This window comes from Chelonus insularis, unplaced genomic scaffold, assembly GCF_013357705.1.
Source record: "Chelonus insularis isolate UGA/USDA-ARS -01 unplaced genomic scaffold, ASM1335770v1 contig_316_pilon, whole genome shotgun sequence".
NCBI lineage: Eukaryota > Metazoa > Arthropoda > Insecta > Hymenoptera > Braconidae > Chelonus > Chelonus insularis.
The window spans coordinates 484,865-499,280 of NW_023276486.1; the positions used below are offsets into that span (position 1 = coordinate 484,865).

The 14,416-nt window shown below is 29.1% G+C and overlaps 4 protein-coding genes across 7 annotated transcripts; 2 read left to right on the forward strand and 2 right to left on the reverse strand.

The window, feature by feature from the left end:
• Positions 1-435: 435 nt before the first annotated feature.
• CrebA (Cyclic-AMP response element binding protein A) lies at positions 436-7,478 on the reverse strand. 2 transcript variants are annotated; one of them, XM_035080812.1, is made up of 8 exons: positions 6,970-7,478; positions 6,492-6,789; positions 5,790-6,405; positions 5,258-5,392; positions 2,689-2,998; positions 2,306-2,616; positions 1,971-2,231; positions 439-1,854 (listed from the first exon to the last, which is right to left on the reverse strand). In XM_035080812.1, the coding sequence occupies exons 4-8, from the start codon at positions 5,321-5,323 to the stop codon at positions 1,525-1,527; spliced, it is 1,278 nt and encodes a 425-aa protein (XP_034936703.1). In that variant the 5' UTR covers positions 5,324-5,392; positions 5,790-6,405; positions 6,492-6,789; positions 6,970-7,478; the 3' UTR covers positions 439-1,524. The 2 variants fall into 2 exon arrangements, with proteins under 2 accessions (XP_034936704.1, XP_034936703.1); XM_035080813.1 differs by lacking the exons at positions 5,258-5,392; positions 5,790-6,405; positions 6,492-6,789; positions 6,970-7,478 and adding an exon at positions 3,849-4,503 and having other exon boundaries at positions 436-1,854.
• A 1,160-nt stretch (positions 7,479-8,638) lies between these two features.
• Positions 8,639-9,293, forward strand: LOC118065504 (uncharacterized). Its single transcript, XM_035080825.1, has 2 exons — positions 8,639-8,835; positions 8,953-9,293. The coding sequence occupies exons 1-2, from the start codon at positions 8,771-8,773 to the stop codon at positions 9,209-9,211; spliced, it is 324 nt and encodes a 107-aa protein (XP_034936716.1). The 5' UTR covers positions 8,639-8,770; the 3' UTR covers positions 9,212-9,293.
• Positions 9,294-9,345: 52 nt separating this feature from the next.
• On the reverse strand, positions 9,346-12,726 carry LOC118065494 (apoptosis-inducing factor 3). Of its 3 annotated transcripts, none has more exons than XM_035080807.1 (5): positions 12,275-12,726; positions 11,242-11,664; positions 10,050-11,060; positions 9,707-9,971; positions 9,346-9,523 (listed from the first exon to the last, which is right to left on the reverse strand). In XM_035080807.1, the coding sequence occupies exons 2-5, from the start codon at positions 11,621-11,623 to the stop codon at positions 9,385-9,387; spliced, it is 1,797 nt and encodes a 598-aa protein (XP_034936698.1). In that variant the 5' UTR covers positions 11,624-11,664; positions 12,275-12,726; the 3' UTR covers positions 9,346-9,384. The 3 variants fall into 3 exon arrangements, with proteins under 3 accessions (XP_034936698.1, XP_034936699.1, XP_034936696.1); XM_035080808.1 differs by having other exon boundaries at positions 12,178-12,311; XM_035080805.1 differs by lacking the exon at positions 12,275-12,726 and having other exon boundaries at positions 9,347-9,523; positions 11,242-12,168.
• On the forward strand, positions 12,495-14,224 carry Nse1 (Non-SMC element 1). Its single transcript, XM_035080814.1, has 5 exons — positions 12,495-12,901; positions 12,976-13,213; positions 13,294-13,498; positions 13,593-13,706; positions 13,814-14,224. Exons 1-5 carry the CDS (start codon positions 12,790-12,792, stop codon positions 14,114-14,116), a joined length of 972 nt encoding a protein of 323 aa, XP_034936705.1. The 5' UTR covers positions 12,495-12,789; the 3' UTR covers positions 14,117-14,224.
• The last annotated feature ends 192 nt before the right edge of the window (positions 14,225-14,416 follow it).

The window sequence follows — 14,416 nt, forward strand, 5'->3', positions numbered from 1 at the left end:
ACAAATGTATCTATATGATGTAATTGTTACATATATTTCAGATATTTGGTTCTACATTGTATATTCTTTTACATTTTAATGATAACAATGTTTTCATTCAGTAATTGCCCAATTCATTAGATTTACAGTTATAAATTCTTATTAGTCAATAATTCATGTGAGTTTCGAAATTAGTTTAAGATGAAAAATTTGAAATGTTCAAAAAAATATCAACTAAAACATGAAAAGACTGTTTTTTGCATAAATTTAATTTTATCTAATGAATTAAACACAAAATACATTTAAAAATGAGCTAAAAATAAATATATATATTTTAAAAGTAATTCAAAATTTTATTAGGGTAAATTTATTCAATCAAGGATTTGAAAAAAACCTACCAGTAAAAAATCTTAATTAATATATATTTTATTTATTTATAATAATTTTTAATCATATAATAAAAGTAAATATACAAATTGTCTCTTAATCTCGTTATAACTAAGCCCGCAAGAAACTTTAATTAAAAGTTCGGACTCAAGTAACAAAGATAAAATTTGTAGGTATTCATTAATGAATTCAACATGAATATTCTCAACCCTGTCATTAAAAATATATTATCCATATCACGTGTATAATATTTAACTGAAAGTGAAACAAGCTGAGTAAACTCATGCATTTGTATATACAATTAGTGGTGATAACGCGAGCATAATAATTAGCTTCTTGGCATCATTTGAATAGTTATTGATAAACAATTAAATAGTTTGTATATAATTATAAGCACCACAGATTGGTGGATTTTAATAATCATCAATCGCACATTTTTATTAAATTAATGCACAAACCCAACTTAATTTAATAATTACTTTGCTTATATAATTTGGCAAACGTCTATATTATACACTCGACCTGTGAAAATCATTAACTATATACCTAAACTAATAATTATTCATTATCTTCTCTTATCCTTGATAAATAATATTTCCAACGAAAAATAAATTTTTATCAAATTTAGATTAGGCACGTATTTGTCTAACTACGATTAAACTTTTGATACAAGACACAATATCTTTTGATAAAAATTTATCAAAAAATTTATTCTCATGTAATACAATAAAAACATTGATACTTTCATATGCCTTCATAATGGTATTTACTATTTGTACAGTTTCAGTATCAACAATAATATTATATGAAGATCTGTAAATATTGTTATTCTATGGACGATTTAAATTACTTATTATCATTCATTTGTAGATATTCCATTGCTGGAAATTTATCAGAATATATTGACCATATTTTTAAAAATATCTTCAGTGTCATTTGGACTAGGCATCGATATAAATTGATAAATGTCAATAATTTGATGAAAATTTGTTAAACGGCGAAAATTACCCTAGGAAGACAATGATAATAATTCTTCAATTAAATTATTTTATGTCAGTCAAGTAATTATAACGAAGACTCGAGTTCCTTTGGTGAATTATATTCTCTTCGTTGATCTACTTTATGCTCGCTATCTATTATCAATTGAATTTTCAATATCTAAGACGATTGACGCTCTACTAGAGCCTGCAGACGTTCTAATTCTTTTAATAATTCACGGTTAGTGTCTTCTAACGTGGAAAGTCGGCTTTTGTAAGAAAAATTTTCATTTGTTAGCATTGTAACTCTTCTTTCAAGACCATCCATATATTCTTTTTTCTTTCTTCTTGATTCTTGAGCTGAAATTTTATTTTTTATTTTTCTTCTTACTTTCTTTAGTGACTTTTCTTCTTGCTTTGTTAAAGGTAACTTGGTCGGAACTGGATATCCTTCGGCAATTAGAGTTCTTTTTTCTTCTTCTGTCAATACTAAAACCCCCGTTGAGCCTTTCTATAAAAATTTAAATTTATAAATAAGAACCAATGCATTTTTTTCTTGTAACTTCGATAATAAAAAATTTTATTTTTAAAGTTAAAGATCTAAAAATATATAAATAACGGACTTACTGGTTGACATGAAATTAATGATGTATGAATAGGCTGTCGTGCGGAATGTGTTTGTCCACTAGCTGTATATAATCTTGACCCACAGACTTCATGAATATTTTGTCCTGAATTTTGTGAATTTCTTCTTACAGGAGAACAAGAAGCAGAAACTGTACTTTCGCTATCAGAACTTGCGCTGCTCGGTGGTGTTGGTGGAAGACCTTGACTTGAACTAGGAATTTCATTTTCTAACTGTGTTTCTAACTCTTCAAGATCCGCATTCTATAAAGAAAAATCTTACGTTATAACAATTGAATTCGTGATTTATAATGTAATGAGAAAAATGTTTACGATACCTCATAATATTCTTCATCATCTGCTTCACTATCACTCGTATGAGACATGTGATTGGAAGTGAAATGAAGCCTATCTGGTGAAATAACTTTAATCGTACTTTTATTATCAACACTGTTTGTCTGTTCATATACCGGACTACTCAAAGAATAAGTAGGTTCGCGCTTTATTTCCACTATGTCTTCATCCATTTTTATTGAAGTCTTGGATGTTATTATATCTGAAGAAGTCATTGATAATGTTGATGAAGATACACGACCGTGACTGGATGCTTTATTCATTGAAATAGCGGGAAAACATTCTTCTTCCATATCTAAAATATTTCAATTGATCAAACATGTGTTTTTATCAAGAAATGAAGAAATAGTTCATAGAAATAATTTACCATCGATTCTAGTTGGTAATGTATATTCTCGATGATTCTCTGGAACAGTAGACGACGTTTTGTTGTTTACTTTCATAGAACAAGAATGTTGTGTATTTGAATGATCTTCAGAAGTAGCAGGACTTGCAGGTGGACTGTAAGCTAGGAGACTATAACTATGTTCAGTTTTTATCGGTTTTGGTCCACCAAGAGCTGCATCAGTCATCAGTCTATCTCTTAAAACTACATCTAAAGTCATTTTGTCCTTAACACCAAGTATATTTCCCCATTCTTCATCCTTACTGGCCATTAGTACATCCTGTCCAAGCACCTAGAATAACAATTTTCATTATAAGAATTGCGTCATTCTCAAGTTCATTAACCTAATTGCGCCATCATCAATCTAGACTCGTCTACGATTATGCGTAATCATCACAGTCGAAGAATTCATCCAAAAATAGGCAATCCAGTCAGACTGGAGAAGGGAAAGACATCAAGTTGAAGGTAACATAACAACATTCTAACCGCTAGCACGAAAAAATATTTACATACTTCCACGTTTAGTTGCTGGAGTGCAATGTAAAATTAATAGATCCTAATGTGTATAATTATTTTTGTTACCGAAAATAATTAAATTGAGAAATTTTTTATTAAAAAACTGGCTATTTTTAAATTAGTGAATCCTCTTGATTGTGTATATTAAAAAGAGAAAGTTGACACTTTCTATCTAAACACTTATATTATCTTTGCAGCCTAGTCATTTACATCCTCGATAAAATGTTTTGTTTAATGTAATTATATTGCAGTTATTAGGAAATTAAATTCCTTTGTAATGCTACTACGCCACTAAATGCTGACTATTATAATTTCTTTAGTAGTTATTTTGATGTTTAAGCAGTCTTTTCATGTTCTGAGTTATCTATCATAAGTTACTTTGATAGAATAATATGTCAATATACCAAAATAATCTATTTCAACATAACAAAAGCATATGAAAATACCTTAAACTGTTTGAATTTGATAAAGAATGTTGACAAATGGAGCGTATGAGTATGGATACGACTATTGAGACGACAAATTAAGATGGGGGCAGTAATAAGAAGGGTAGGTGATCAAACAGGTAACTGAAAAGTCGAAATACAACTCGAGAACTTGTCAGAATAAGGTGGAAGGTTGCTTACCGGTTTCAGTGACTCGACCAAGTCACGAAAAAAGGTGAACGTCCTCGAGAGTCCCGTCGCTCGAACGACTATACCCTCTTCTACCTCCCCTTTTCTTCTACAACCTAACCAGTCATCCGACAGCTACGAGTCGACTTATATTTGCCGCTAGATATATTCTTTTTACAATTCCATTTCATTCGGAACACAAAAAGGCATCGAAAAAAAAAGACTAAGGGTCTATCAGTTTCTGTTAGGGAGGCAAGAAAAGAATTGATTAAATAGCCACGAAAAATTCGAAATAAAAATAAAATAAAATACCTGCTACAACTGGGGAATTATCGAATACGATAGAATGAAGTCAAGGCGATGCCAACTCTTTTTTACTCATATCGATGCTGATAAGAGCTTAAACGTGAACTGGTAACATTTGTATTGCATAATAAATTCTATTTTTATTTTTTTCTATTACTTCAATTATTGTCCAGTGATAAACAAATGATTAATTATGATATTATTAGCACTTTTAATATTTTATTCACCTCCATAATTCTTTGGGAATATTTCCGGTTCACGCGCGAGTTTGTACAGACGCTTCCGGTTGCGGTAGAGCGTGAATTCTCTTCTTTTCTCGAGACGTAATTCAACTGACAGAGAAGGATAGATTTATCCAAGCAATAATTGTCTTCTTTTACATGTTTGTTCTAATTAGATTAGATAGATAATCAATATAACAAAGAAAATAAAAAAAATTCATAATAAATTTAGTTGTCACAAAATTTATATTTGAGGCTATAAAAATAGTGATAATACATACTATGTAGCTATTGAAATATTTTTTTCTCTTTTATTTTACTTGAAAATGCTTAACTTGCAGAGATTTTTATTATTTTACTCGATGAAATTATTTTTTGATTAAAATTCATTTTTAATTTTCGAAATATTTTTGCACAACTTTTTAATGCTTACGCAGCTGCTGTTAGTTCAGATGCTACATAAATATTGATCATGGCTTCAATTTAATATTCATTTTTTTTTCTTTTATATTTAAAAAAACTCGTTGGCGTCCGATAAAGACTCCAATTACAGCTACTATTATCTGTGCTTCCCGGAAGTAAAAAAAAAAACTTTAAAAACATTCATACGAATAGAATAATGTTTTTTAGCAAAAATAAATATATTGATTTATTTCTAATCGTCAGGTTATCTAGGTAGTGAGCACATGGAAAAAGTGTAAAGACGACACTTTATTGCTTAAACAGGTGATTAAGGTATCCATGAATTTCGTCATTTTATTTGATAAGTCATAAGTAAACATATCTACAGACTTCAGTTATGGGAATATAATAACAGAAATAAGTCAATTAGTTTCAGTCAGGTAGTAAAAAAGGAGAGGAAAAAAAAATTTTTCCATTTAATCAATTACTTACGGGCTCTCCTAGATAAGATTCCCATAACTCTCGAAGATCACTGGTTCCCACGTCGTAAAATTCCATTTTTCGTGTCCTTCCCTCAAAATTTTCTATCCCTTGTCCAACAGCTTTAAAAACAGAACCTATGCATTCCTGAAAGATATATTGTGTGTTTACTTGACTGAGCTTCAATTTTTATCTAAAGTTAGGACGACAAGTATGGGAAAAAATTTAAGAAGATTGATCAGGGTAGTGGTACTGTTATGATTATGAGATACTTCTTTATAGACAAACGCACGTGTGTAGATTTTGTTGTTGTGTATACAGATAACAAATGATTTGGACCACATGGATGATGGTATATAGATTAGATATACTAATCAAATCAATTCAATTGAATTATTAACTTAGATCAATTCTATGAAGCTTATCAAAATTTTTTCTTCATTTGAAATACTTGTAATTTTGAAATAAATATTTTACAAAATTGTTTAAGTTGATATATTAACATTTTTTTGAAAATTTTTAGTACCATATTGAAACTTTTTACCTGGATATTCACGAAAAGTCAACTTCTGTTAAAAAAGATTTAAGTTGTTTAAGAATCAGTATAATGAACCATCAAATTAACATAATATCACATATAAAACAATAACAACTTTCAAAAGATAAACAATTTAATCGATAACAGCCAACACCCGCAACTCTCGAAGATGCAAATAGAAAAATGCGCACGCGCACAGTAATTATTAAATTTTTTTAAAATAAAACTCCAATTTCCATTCAAATTGCACCAAGTTCAGAATTTTTATATACTATAGATCACACTAAATTGTATATAGAAGGAATCTAGGTTACAATTTCAACAGTCACAGCACAAATTCCGTGTAACGCACACGAGACTTGAAGCGCGAATGCAATAACATCTGCATGCACGTGGTTCCCCAGTCGTACTTAAGTTTCAACAGATTCCACCAACCACCGTGAACCACCTGTTACTACTTTACTTATCACATCGAAACATTCTAAAGTAATGCGCACGCATCTCTAAGTTTATGGAGGGTGGATGGGTATACTTCATTTGAAACGCGCAGAAAGATGCGCAGTAACACTACTAATGCCGGCCGGATGGATCAAGTCTTTCAACTACATGATGTTTACTCCATCTTAAAAAAAAATATATGACTTCAATGAATAGCTGAATTTACCATGAAATTTCAAGAAACTTGTAGACTCATCAATAAATAATTACCTTTCATATTATTTTAAAATCCAATTCCATATGCATCCATATATTAATATTTTTTACTCCGTTTCTCCAAAATTAACTCACGTGCTACATTACACGTATTTCAAGGTACTCATGTAAAAACCACTTGTAAGAATTGAATTCAAAGATATCAGACAGAGATAACATTTTGTTATATTTTTTTTCTTTTTTTGGATGCGGGCACGAAGTGAAAACTAATGCGGGCCATCGATTTTAATACATCTTATTGAACTCATGAATGGTGAATTTTCAAGCTTCAAAAAAAGGTAGTAGGAGAAATCTAAGAACAGGAAAAATGGTTTTCTTATTTAAATTAAATAATGCTTCAATAAAAAAAAGATAATTTCATTTAAAAACTAAGATATTTCTGATGTAATTATAATTAAAAATAACATTAAAACGCATCAAATCTATCTATCTAATCATTCTACCTACGTAATGTTAATCTTTATTTATCTACCATCTTTTTTAGACCTGAAAAATGGTCAGTTTTCACTTCTTGGAATGGCTGAATTTTTAAAACTTAGGTCCTGGAGGTTGGGACTGTCAATTTTCTCTTCAAAACCCATGAATCCTTGATGACAATAGGATAAACTTCGTAATACAGCCCCGAGATGAATACAAATGGCTTTAACATGCCCTTAAAAATTTTTTCTACCCATGTTCATAAGCGTAGCACTTATCGCATCATGCTTGCTCATTCCTAGTGCACAGCAAGCTTACTATGAATAGAAAAACTGATTTTTTTTACTAACAATTAGGAAGATTTTTGTTGCAACATTATGCTCCAAGTTTCTACCTGTACATTTCTACCTGTAAATTTCAACCTATAAGAATAAATAAGAAAGATTTTAGGTACATGACTGAATCTTGTACAATTTTTCATTTTTGTCCGTTCTTTCTGCTCCAAAAATGTCAGCTTTTACGGCTTTGAGATAGAATGAACTTGTAATGAATGTAAACAAAAACAAAAAATAACAATTGTTAGATTCTATAGTTATAAACTGATGACTAAGATGTATTGTTTAAAAATTAACATCAAGTATAAACGATTAGAGCTTGAAGTATCATCATTCAAAATGAAAGAATAAATTTGAAGTCTTTAGATAGTTAAATAATCGTGTATTCTGACAATTGTAATTTCGATAATTGAATAACAAAGTTAGCAGATCTAACAGCTATTAAGTTTAAAATATCATAAAATAATAGTTGGTGATAAATAAAACATATTGGAACTTTCCTAAAGTAATTTCTCATTATCACTAATGAAGGTGATTAAAGAAAAAATATTCTATGACTGTTAATGGTTATTTAGATAGATTATAAATGATGACGAAACTTTCAGCTAACTCAATGATATGTTATTATATTTCTAACTTCAAAATTTCCCGTAAAATAGATAATAAAAAAAGTTTATTAGGCTCATTAACTACACTAACAAATTATGCGTCACAAATTGTAGCAAAAATTTTGGAAAATATATATCAATGGCGTCATTCTACATAGGCCATTATTCGCGCGAAATACAAATATAAAATATTAATGCAAGTTCTTAGTAGTATGAATATACTGGAATGGCCAATAGTAGAAATAAGATAAGTGAAATTTGTATATTAATCTGTTTGTTTTAGTTTTGTAAATATTATTTATCACACCAATGTGAATTTAGAAGATCTTATAATTTTAAAATAAATATTTTTAAACTTTGGCACTTCAATAGGTAAATAACATTCAGTATAACTATTTAGTTTGTGTATTTATTTTTCAAGAAAACTGGATCTGTAAATGATAAAACTTTGTAAAGGATTTGTGGCTATACATAGAACGATTTATGTCCAAATAGAATCATAAGTATATTTTACAATGATTTGTAAAAATGTTTGAAAAAAAATATGCCATTAATTGGAGTAAAAAATTGATTTCATTAGCCTCATCCAAATGTTGAGAGTAAACAATGTTATTCTTTTTTTTTATTTAATTGACAGAAGCAAAATAAAATTTCTAAATCTGGATAAAACACGATATTTGAAATTACATGTCTTGATTTTCGAAAAAAAAACTTTACAAATTATTAAATGAACACTGTAACTCTATCTATAGAATAATCGAATAACTCTCTCAACACAACACTGTGGGTAAAGAAGTTCTTTTCACCTGAAGGAAAAGATAATATTTGTGATTCGGCTTCTCAATTTTAATTAATGATATACCAGTAAAAATAATAATTAATTTACCGTAAAGTTATTCAATAATTAATCACAATGCGTTTAAGTGCACTTTTAATGCATTGGAAAAAGAAACCACCACCTGGTCATCTTTTTAGAGGGTAAATACATTTCTTTAACCTCTATATTTTCACTATTGATAATATTTTTTAAATTTTTTGTTCAATAAAATATATTGAAAATATACTTATTTGCTGTTAAAAATTGAACCATTACAGAAAGAATCGAATAGTTCCGGAACCAACAATAGGAGCTTTATTTAAACTTCGTTATGACTTTGAAAGAACTGAACGAAATATGTTGATTCTTCGACATCCTTTTTTGACACCAGAACAATCACATGGTCATGCTAAATCATTCAAAACACCTATACGCTCAGCAGAAGTATATAATAAAAAAAGAAATGCTCGATTCAACAGGCATTTTACATGGAATGATCAATTGTGTCATTTATTAACCACTGAAGGGTGGGAATAATTATTTTGGTTTTTATTGTAAAATTAAAATAGCGATATATATAATTTTAAAAATAAACTATACAATACGTAACTCTAATAAACATTATTGCAATTATTATTTTATTATTCTTCATAAAATTAATTCAACATTTCATAAAATAGATGAGAAAAGAAAATAATACAAAATTACAATTATCGAGGGAAATATTTAGAATATTTGAGTATTGCATTGGTTAATATATTAATTATCCTCATTTCATTATTAATAGGTCGTTTGTAGGCAAGTGTATGATAATTCTTTTTGTGTTCAATTCCAAATTGTGTGCGAAACCTAAAATAGCATTATAAAATATGTTTATATATAGAAGATTTCATTTTATAAAAGAAATAGATAATACTTTGTGGTCCCTCGTGTTCCTAATTGCTCATATAATTTCACATAATAATTCTCAAAAAATATTTAACACATTAAATACATTAAAAAAAAAAACGAATACTTGATTAAACTTCTTACACCTGAGTTCCTGACGAAAATTTCTCAGGGAAAATAGTTTTAAGAGCTTCTTTAGGTTTATTTCGCATCCAACCGGTTGGATTTTCTTGTACTTCTTTTTCGGTTAAAGTTTTTCCTTCATAAAGAAACTCAGCAAAGTCAGATACTATGGGATCAGTGCCTGCACTACTCATAGCAATTACTTTTCCATTTTTAAAGTAATAAGCAAAGAATTTGTAATCCTCAACTGATCCATGAATCTTTATACTTGTTGGACGCCCAAATCCTAAATTATACATAATATATTCAATTAAAAGTTTATACTTTTTTAAAAATATTTGATACAATAAATACACAGTCATACCTGCATATCGTATACTTTTTCCAAATAATGAAGTCCAAAAATATGGAACAGCTCTCAACGGAGTTTCTTTGCCACATATATTTAAAGCAGCAATTTTTCCATGATAATGTGCGAGTCCATAGTGCCCAATAACAGCTGGTTCATCATTGTTAATAAAAACAGGAGCGCAAGCAAGATCGCCACCAGCGAACACCCCATCAACATTTGTTTTTAAAAATTTATCAACTGAAACACTGTGATCATTATTGATATTAATGTTAGAAGTTTTCAACCAGTCAGAATTAGGAGTAGATCCAGTTCCACAAATAACTATGTCTGCTGGTAAAATTACTCCGTTTTCTAATTCAACTTCTTTTACATCATTAGAATTCTCTGCATTGATGAATTTTTTAACTGTAGTTCCATTAATAAATACAACGTTTTTTGATTCGTGTTCTTTTTTCAATCGTTCTCCAATCACATCACCAAAAACTGTTGACAAGGGTATTTTTCCTTTTCCAACAACAGTAATAGAGTTACACTTTCCAACACAGTAAGCAGCTGATTCCATAGATATAAAACCTTGACCAATAATAACAACATTTTTTTCTGGAGCAAGAGTTTTATGAATATTTGCGGCATCTTTATGGTCTCTTAGGAAGAAAATATTATTTAAACTAAGATCTGGACCATTTGGAAACGTTGCTTTACTCCCAGTGGCTGCGAATAAATATGTATATTTGATTTCTTCATTATTAGTTAGTACTACTATTTTCTTAGAAGTATCTAAACTCTGCGCTGTAGCATTTAATTTTATTTCAACCATTCGTTGATTCCAATAATCTTGACTTCGAAGTGCTGATTTTTCAACATCGAAATCCATTGCTTTTGATACTTTAACTCTATCATAAGGAAGAACTGATTCTGCTGCAATTACTATTATACGACCAGCAAAACCTTCTTGACGTAATGTATCAGCACACGTTGCTGCAGCGGGTCCTCCCCCCACTATAACGACTGTTGGATCCGTTTCTAAATAAATTTAATATCAATCATTAAACTATGCTCATATTATAATCATTAGCACATCTATTACTGTATAAAATATGAATGAGATACAAATGAGGTGGTGAATAATGCAAGACAATAAACAAATCTATGTTTTAATCAACAGTTATAAGATAACATGGTAATTAACAAAATAAATCATTACCTTTTAAAGAGAAAGTGAGTCCTCTAATACGTTTATTTGTTTCAAGCTCCGTTTTCTTAGCTCGAACTTTAATAGATCCATTTTCAATTGATACTTTATAACATGGAAGGGAATCAAGTCCTGGAAAATCTTCAATATCACCAGTTTTAATGTTGAAACAAGCTCCATGCCAAGGACATCGCACTCTTCCATCACCCAATGCTCCAGTATGCAACAATGCTCCATAATGAGAACATTTGGTTCCAATTGCATGTAATTGTCCTTTCTGTTTAATTAATAATATTTTTTGTCCTTCCTCTCCCAAAGGAAGTAATTTCATCTCGTTTTCATTGATGTCTGTTTCATTACAGACAACATCTTCAATGAATTCATTATCACACATGTTACTTTTTGACGACTTTGAAGACGGTGGAGATGATTGATCTTGAAAATTTTTTGATTTAGTTGAATAACTTTTACAATTTTTTCCACCCATTATATGTTTTTAAACAACAATGAATTTTTATAAAATATTTTTAGATTAATTGTAAAAATTTTTACACACTACATGTAAATTTATTGTATAAGTAGATAATACGTATACTGTTTTCACTTTAAAAAAGCAACAACTATGTACAGATTACAGAAGTCTAATCATGTCTAAATCAAGGAAAAAACTGACGTGGAATCTAGGCTATTTCTTATGAAAGTGAAAGGATTTACTATTATAATGGAACCTTGAAATTACATAAAAATAATCATTACATGTTATCATTGCTATTCTCTAACCAAAAAGATAAAGCATATCTGAAGCTAATCAGTCACAAACTTTTGATATATTTTATTGCGGTTTTTTGTTTAAATTGTATTCAACTATGTAGTACATACTAATAATATAATCTAAATGTAATTTTTCTATGAAACATCCAATTATTTATATACAGGATATATACGTACTCTTTTTCAAATTAATTACTACAGATACAGAAATAAATGTAAATGTTGTATCAATCTTACATTGGTAAATATGTACGAAAAAAATATTAATATTTACCAAGTATCAGGTAAAATATAAAAATCAGTAATTTTACAAATACTAGCTGCTTTTGCAAGACTATCTCGAAATAAAGTAATTGAAATCATGTTACGATACTGAACCACGCCTTCAGATTAGTGAATTCATTTTCCCTCGTTTTATTTTTACAAAATTGACCTATCACGAGATGCATTCCAGTACCGTAACGTCATTTTGGTTATATTTGACAACGTAAGCTAGCGCCACTAGTGGACAATAAGTGAAGTGTGCATTGTCGACTGTTATTGTTTTTAACCGCCATGTGTTTACCGGTATCAGAAAATAATTTTTTATGAGAATAAAAGACGCATATCTTTCTAATCTTTAATCTTTTTGTTCAATATTTGTTTAAATGTACGTTTAGTCATTAATAAACTTGCAAACTCTTATATCTTTAATCATTTCAAAATTTTGTACTTGTCTTCTGTTTTGTTTGTCAACTGAACGGATTCTTTGTCAACAAACTAACAAAAGTGAGAAATTTTGCATACAAAATGGAAAATAGAACTACTTTATCACAACCCTTGAAAAAAGTACTTCAAGTTATTTCACATCATGGAATTCTTTCTGAACAAGATTTGCAGAAGTTTATTGAAAAAATCTGTGGTAAATACCATACAATTAATTTTGATTTCTTTAACTATCATTTTTATATATTCGATTCTTATTTTTTTTTTCAGGAAATGACCGCAATTCCAACTTTATGGCATATATCAGTAAAATAAACGCAGCTTTAAATGAAGTTGATCTAACTGTTAAATCATCAATATGTGAATTGACAGGCCAGAAATATTGGACTTTAAGTAGTACAGTTCTTAATGAAAGTGATGATGAAAATGAAGACGATCAACCTAACAGAAAAAGAAATCTTGCGCCTAGCCAATCGTCTCAGAATCCACAGGCTAATGATGATGACGAGTATGATAGTTTGTTTAGTTTTTAAGCCGTTGGCAGTCAATATGGCAAAGATATTGTAATAAATTTTATTTCATTTTCAGAAATGATTTGATGCTAAGTAGTTTTACAAAACCTCAAATAGAATTGTTTAAACTTATCTGTGAAGATATTATGCTGCATCCTGCCCATTGTGTTCCAAGCAATAATTGCATTAATTTAGTTGGTGTTATGAAAGGTAGAATGGTACGATCTGAAGCAGAAAGATTTTTAAAACAAGCTATCAAAGGTTTATGGTTTACTATGAAAGTTAGTATTTTCTCTCATATTCACTAATAATATACTACGTTACATACACAAAGAATATAATGTTCTTATTTATTCATTGACAATAATTCTTTAGGATGGACAAGTTTATATTGGTCCAAGAAGTATAGCTGAGTTAATGCCTTTTTTCAAAGCTAATTACGAAGCAGGTTTAACTACTTGTTCTATATGCAATTACGTGATATTTTATGTAAGTAATGTACACTTTTAGTTACTAGTTAATGATAATAACTTTAATAGATAACTTCACTTTATTAAAAGCAAGTTAATTCTTATCTTCATTTTAAAAATTTTCAGGGTCATACATGTGAACAATGCGATAGTAGAATTCACTATCATTGCCTTGCAAATATGTTGAAATTTACTCCTACAATGAAGTGTCTAAGGTGTCAAAAGCCACTTAATATCGATCGAGATGATCTTTTATCATATTCTTCTTCCCAACTTGAAAGTAATGATGTATCGCAAAGATCTCTGCTTGAAAGTAATGATATATCGCAAAGATCTCAGTCTGAAAATAATGATATATCACAAATGTCTCAGCCTGAAAGTAGGAATGTGTCTCAGAGACCTCAAAAAACAAAACGCGGAGAGCGTTAAGTATTACACAAATATGTTTCTTAAAAATTTCTTTATTAAAAGTTAACATTATTTATATGTATTTTTATAATTAAAAAGTATTTTAAATACTCATGTGTATTTTAAAAATGGTTTTTGTTTTTTCATAATTTTAACTGCGCCACCTGTCGATAAATTCATCAACAACTAACTTGTTAGCTGGTATTTGTATGTTTCTTTTCAATACAAAATATTACACTTTATGTATCTACATCATCAGAGATCAATAAACTCTCTCTCTTCCTCATCATCACCGGTTTACTACTAAAGTCTTTTATTTCA

Excerpts from the sequence above, each read along its gene's own strand:
- CrebA (XM_035080812.1), bottom strand. The coding sequence starts at position 5,323 with ATGGAATTTTACGACGTGGGAACCAGTGATCTTCGAGAGTTATGGGAA. Across the intron at positions 2,999-5,257 it reads AATCTTATCTAGGAGAGCCC|GTGCTTGGACAGGATGTACT; the intron begins GTAAGTAATTGA and ends TTGTTATTCTAG. Across the intron at positions 2,232-2,305 it reads ATGATGAAGAATATTATGAG|AATGCGGATCTTGAAGAGTT; the intron begins GTATCGTAAACA and ends TTTTCTTTATAG.
- LOC118065504 (XM_035080825.1), top strand. The coding sequence starts at position 8,771 with ATGCGTTTAAGTGCACTTTTAATGCATTGGAAAAAGAAACCACCACCT. Across the intron at positions 8,836-8,952 it reads CCTGGTCATCTTTTTAGAGG|AAAGAATCGAATAGTTCCGG; the intron begins GTAAATACATTT and ends GAACCATTACAG.
- LOC118065494 (XM_035080805.1), bottom strand. The coding sequence starts at position 11,716 with ATGGGTGGAAAAAATTGTAAAAGTTATTCAACTAAATCAAAAAATTTT. Across the intron at positions 11,061-11,241 it reads ACTCACTTTCTCTTTAAAAG|AAACGGATCCAACAGTCGTT; the intron begins GTAATGATTTAT and ends AAATTTATTTAG. Across the intron at positions 9,524-9,706 it reads TTTTCGTCAGGAACTCAGGT|GTTTCGCACACAATTTGGAA; the intron begins GTAAGAAGTTTA and ends ATGCTATTTTAG.
- Nse1 (XM_035080814.1), top strand. The coding sequence starts at position 12,790 with ATGGAAAATAGAACTACTTTATCACAACCCTTGAAAAAAGTACTTCAA. Across the intron at positions 12,902-12,975 it reads GTTTATTGAAAAAATCTGTG|GAAATGACCGCAATTCCAAC; the intron begins GTAAATACCATA and ends TTTTTTTTTCAG. Across the intron at positions 13,214-13,293 it reads CAGGCTAATGATGATGACGA|AAATGATTTGATGCTAAGTA; the intron begins GTATGATAGTTT and ends TTTCATTTTCAG.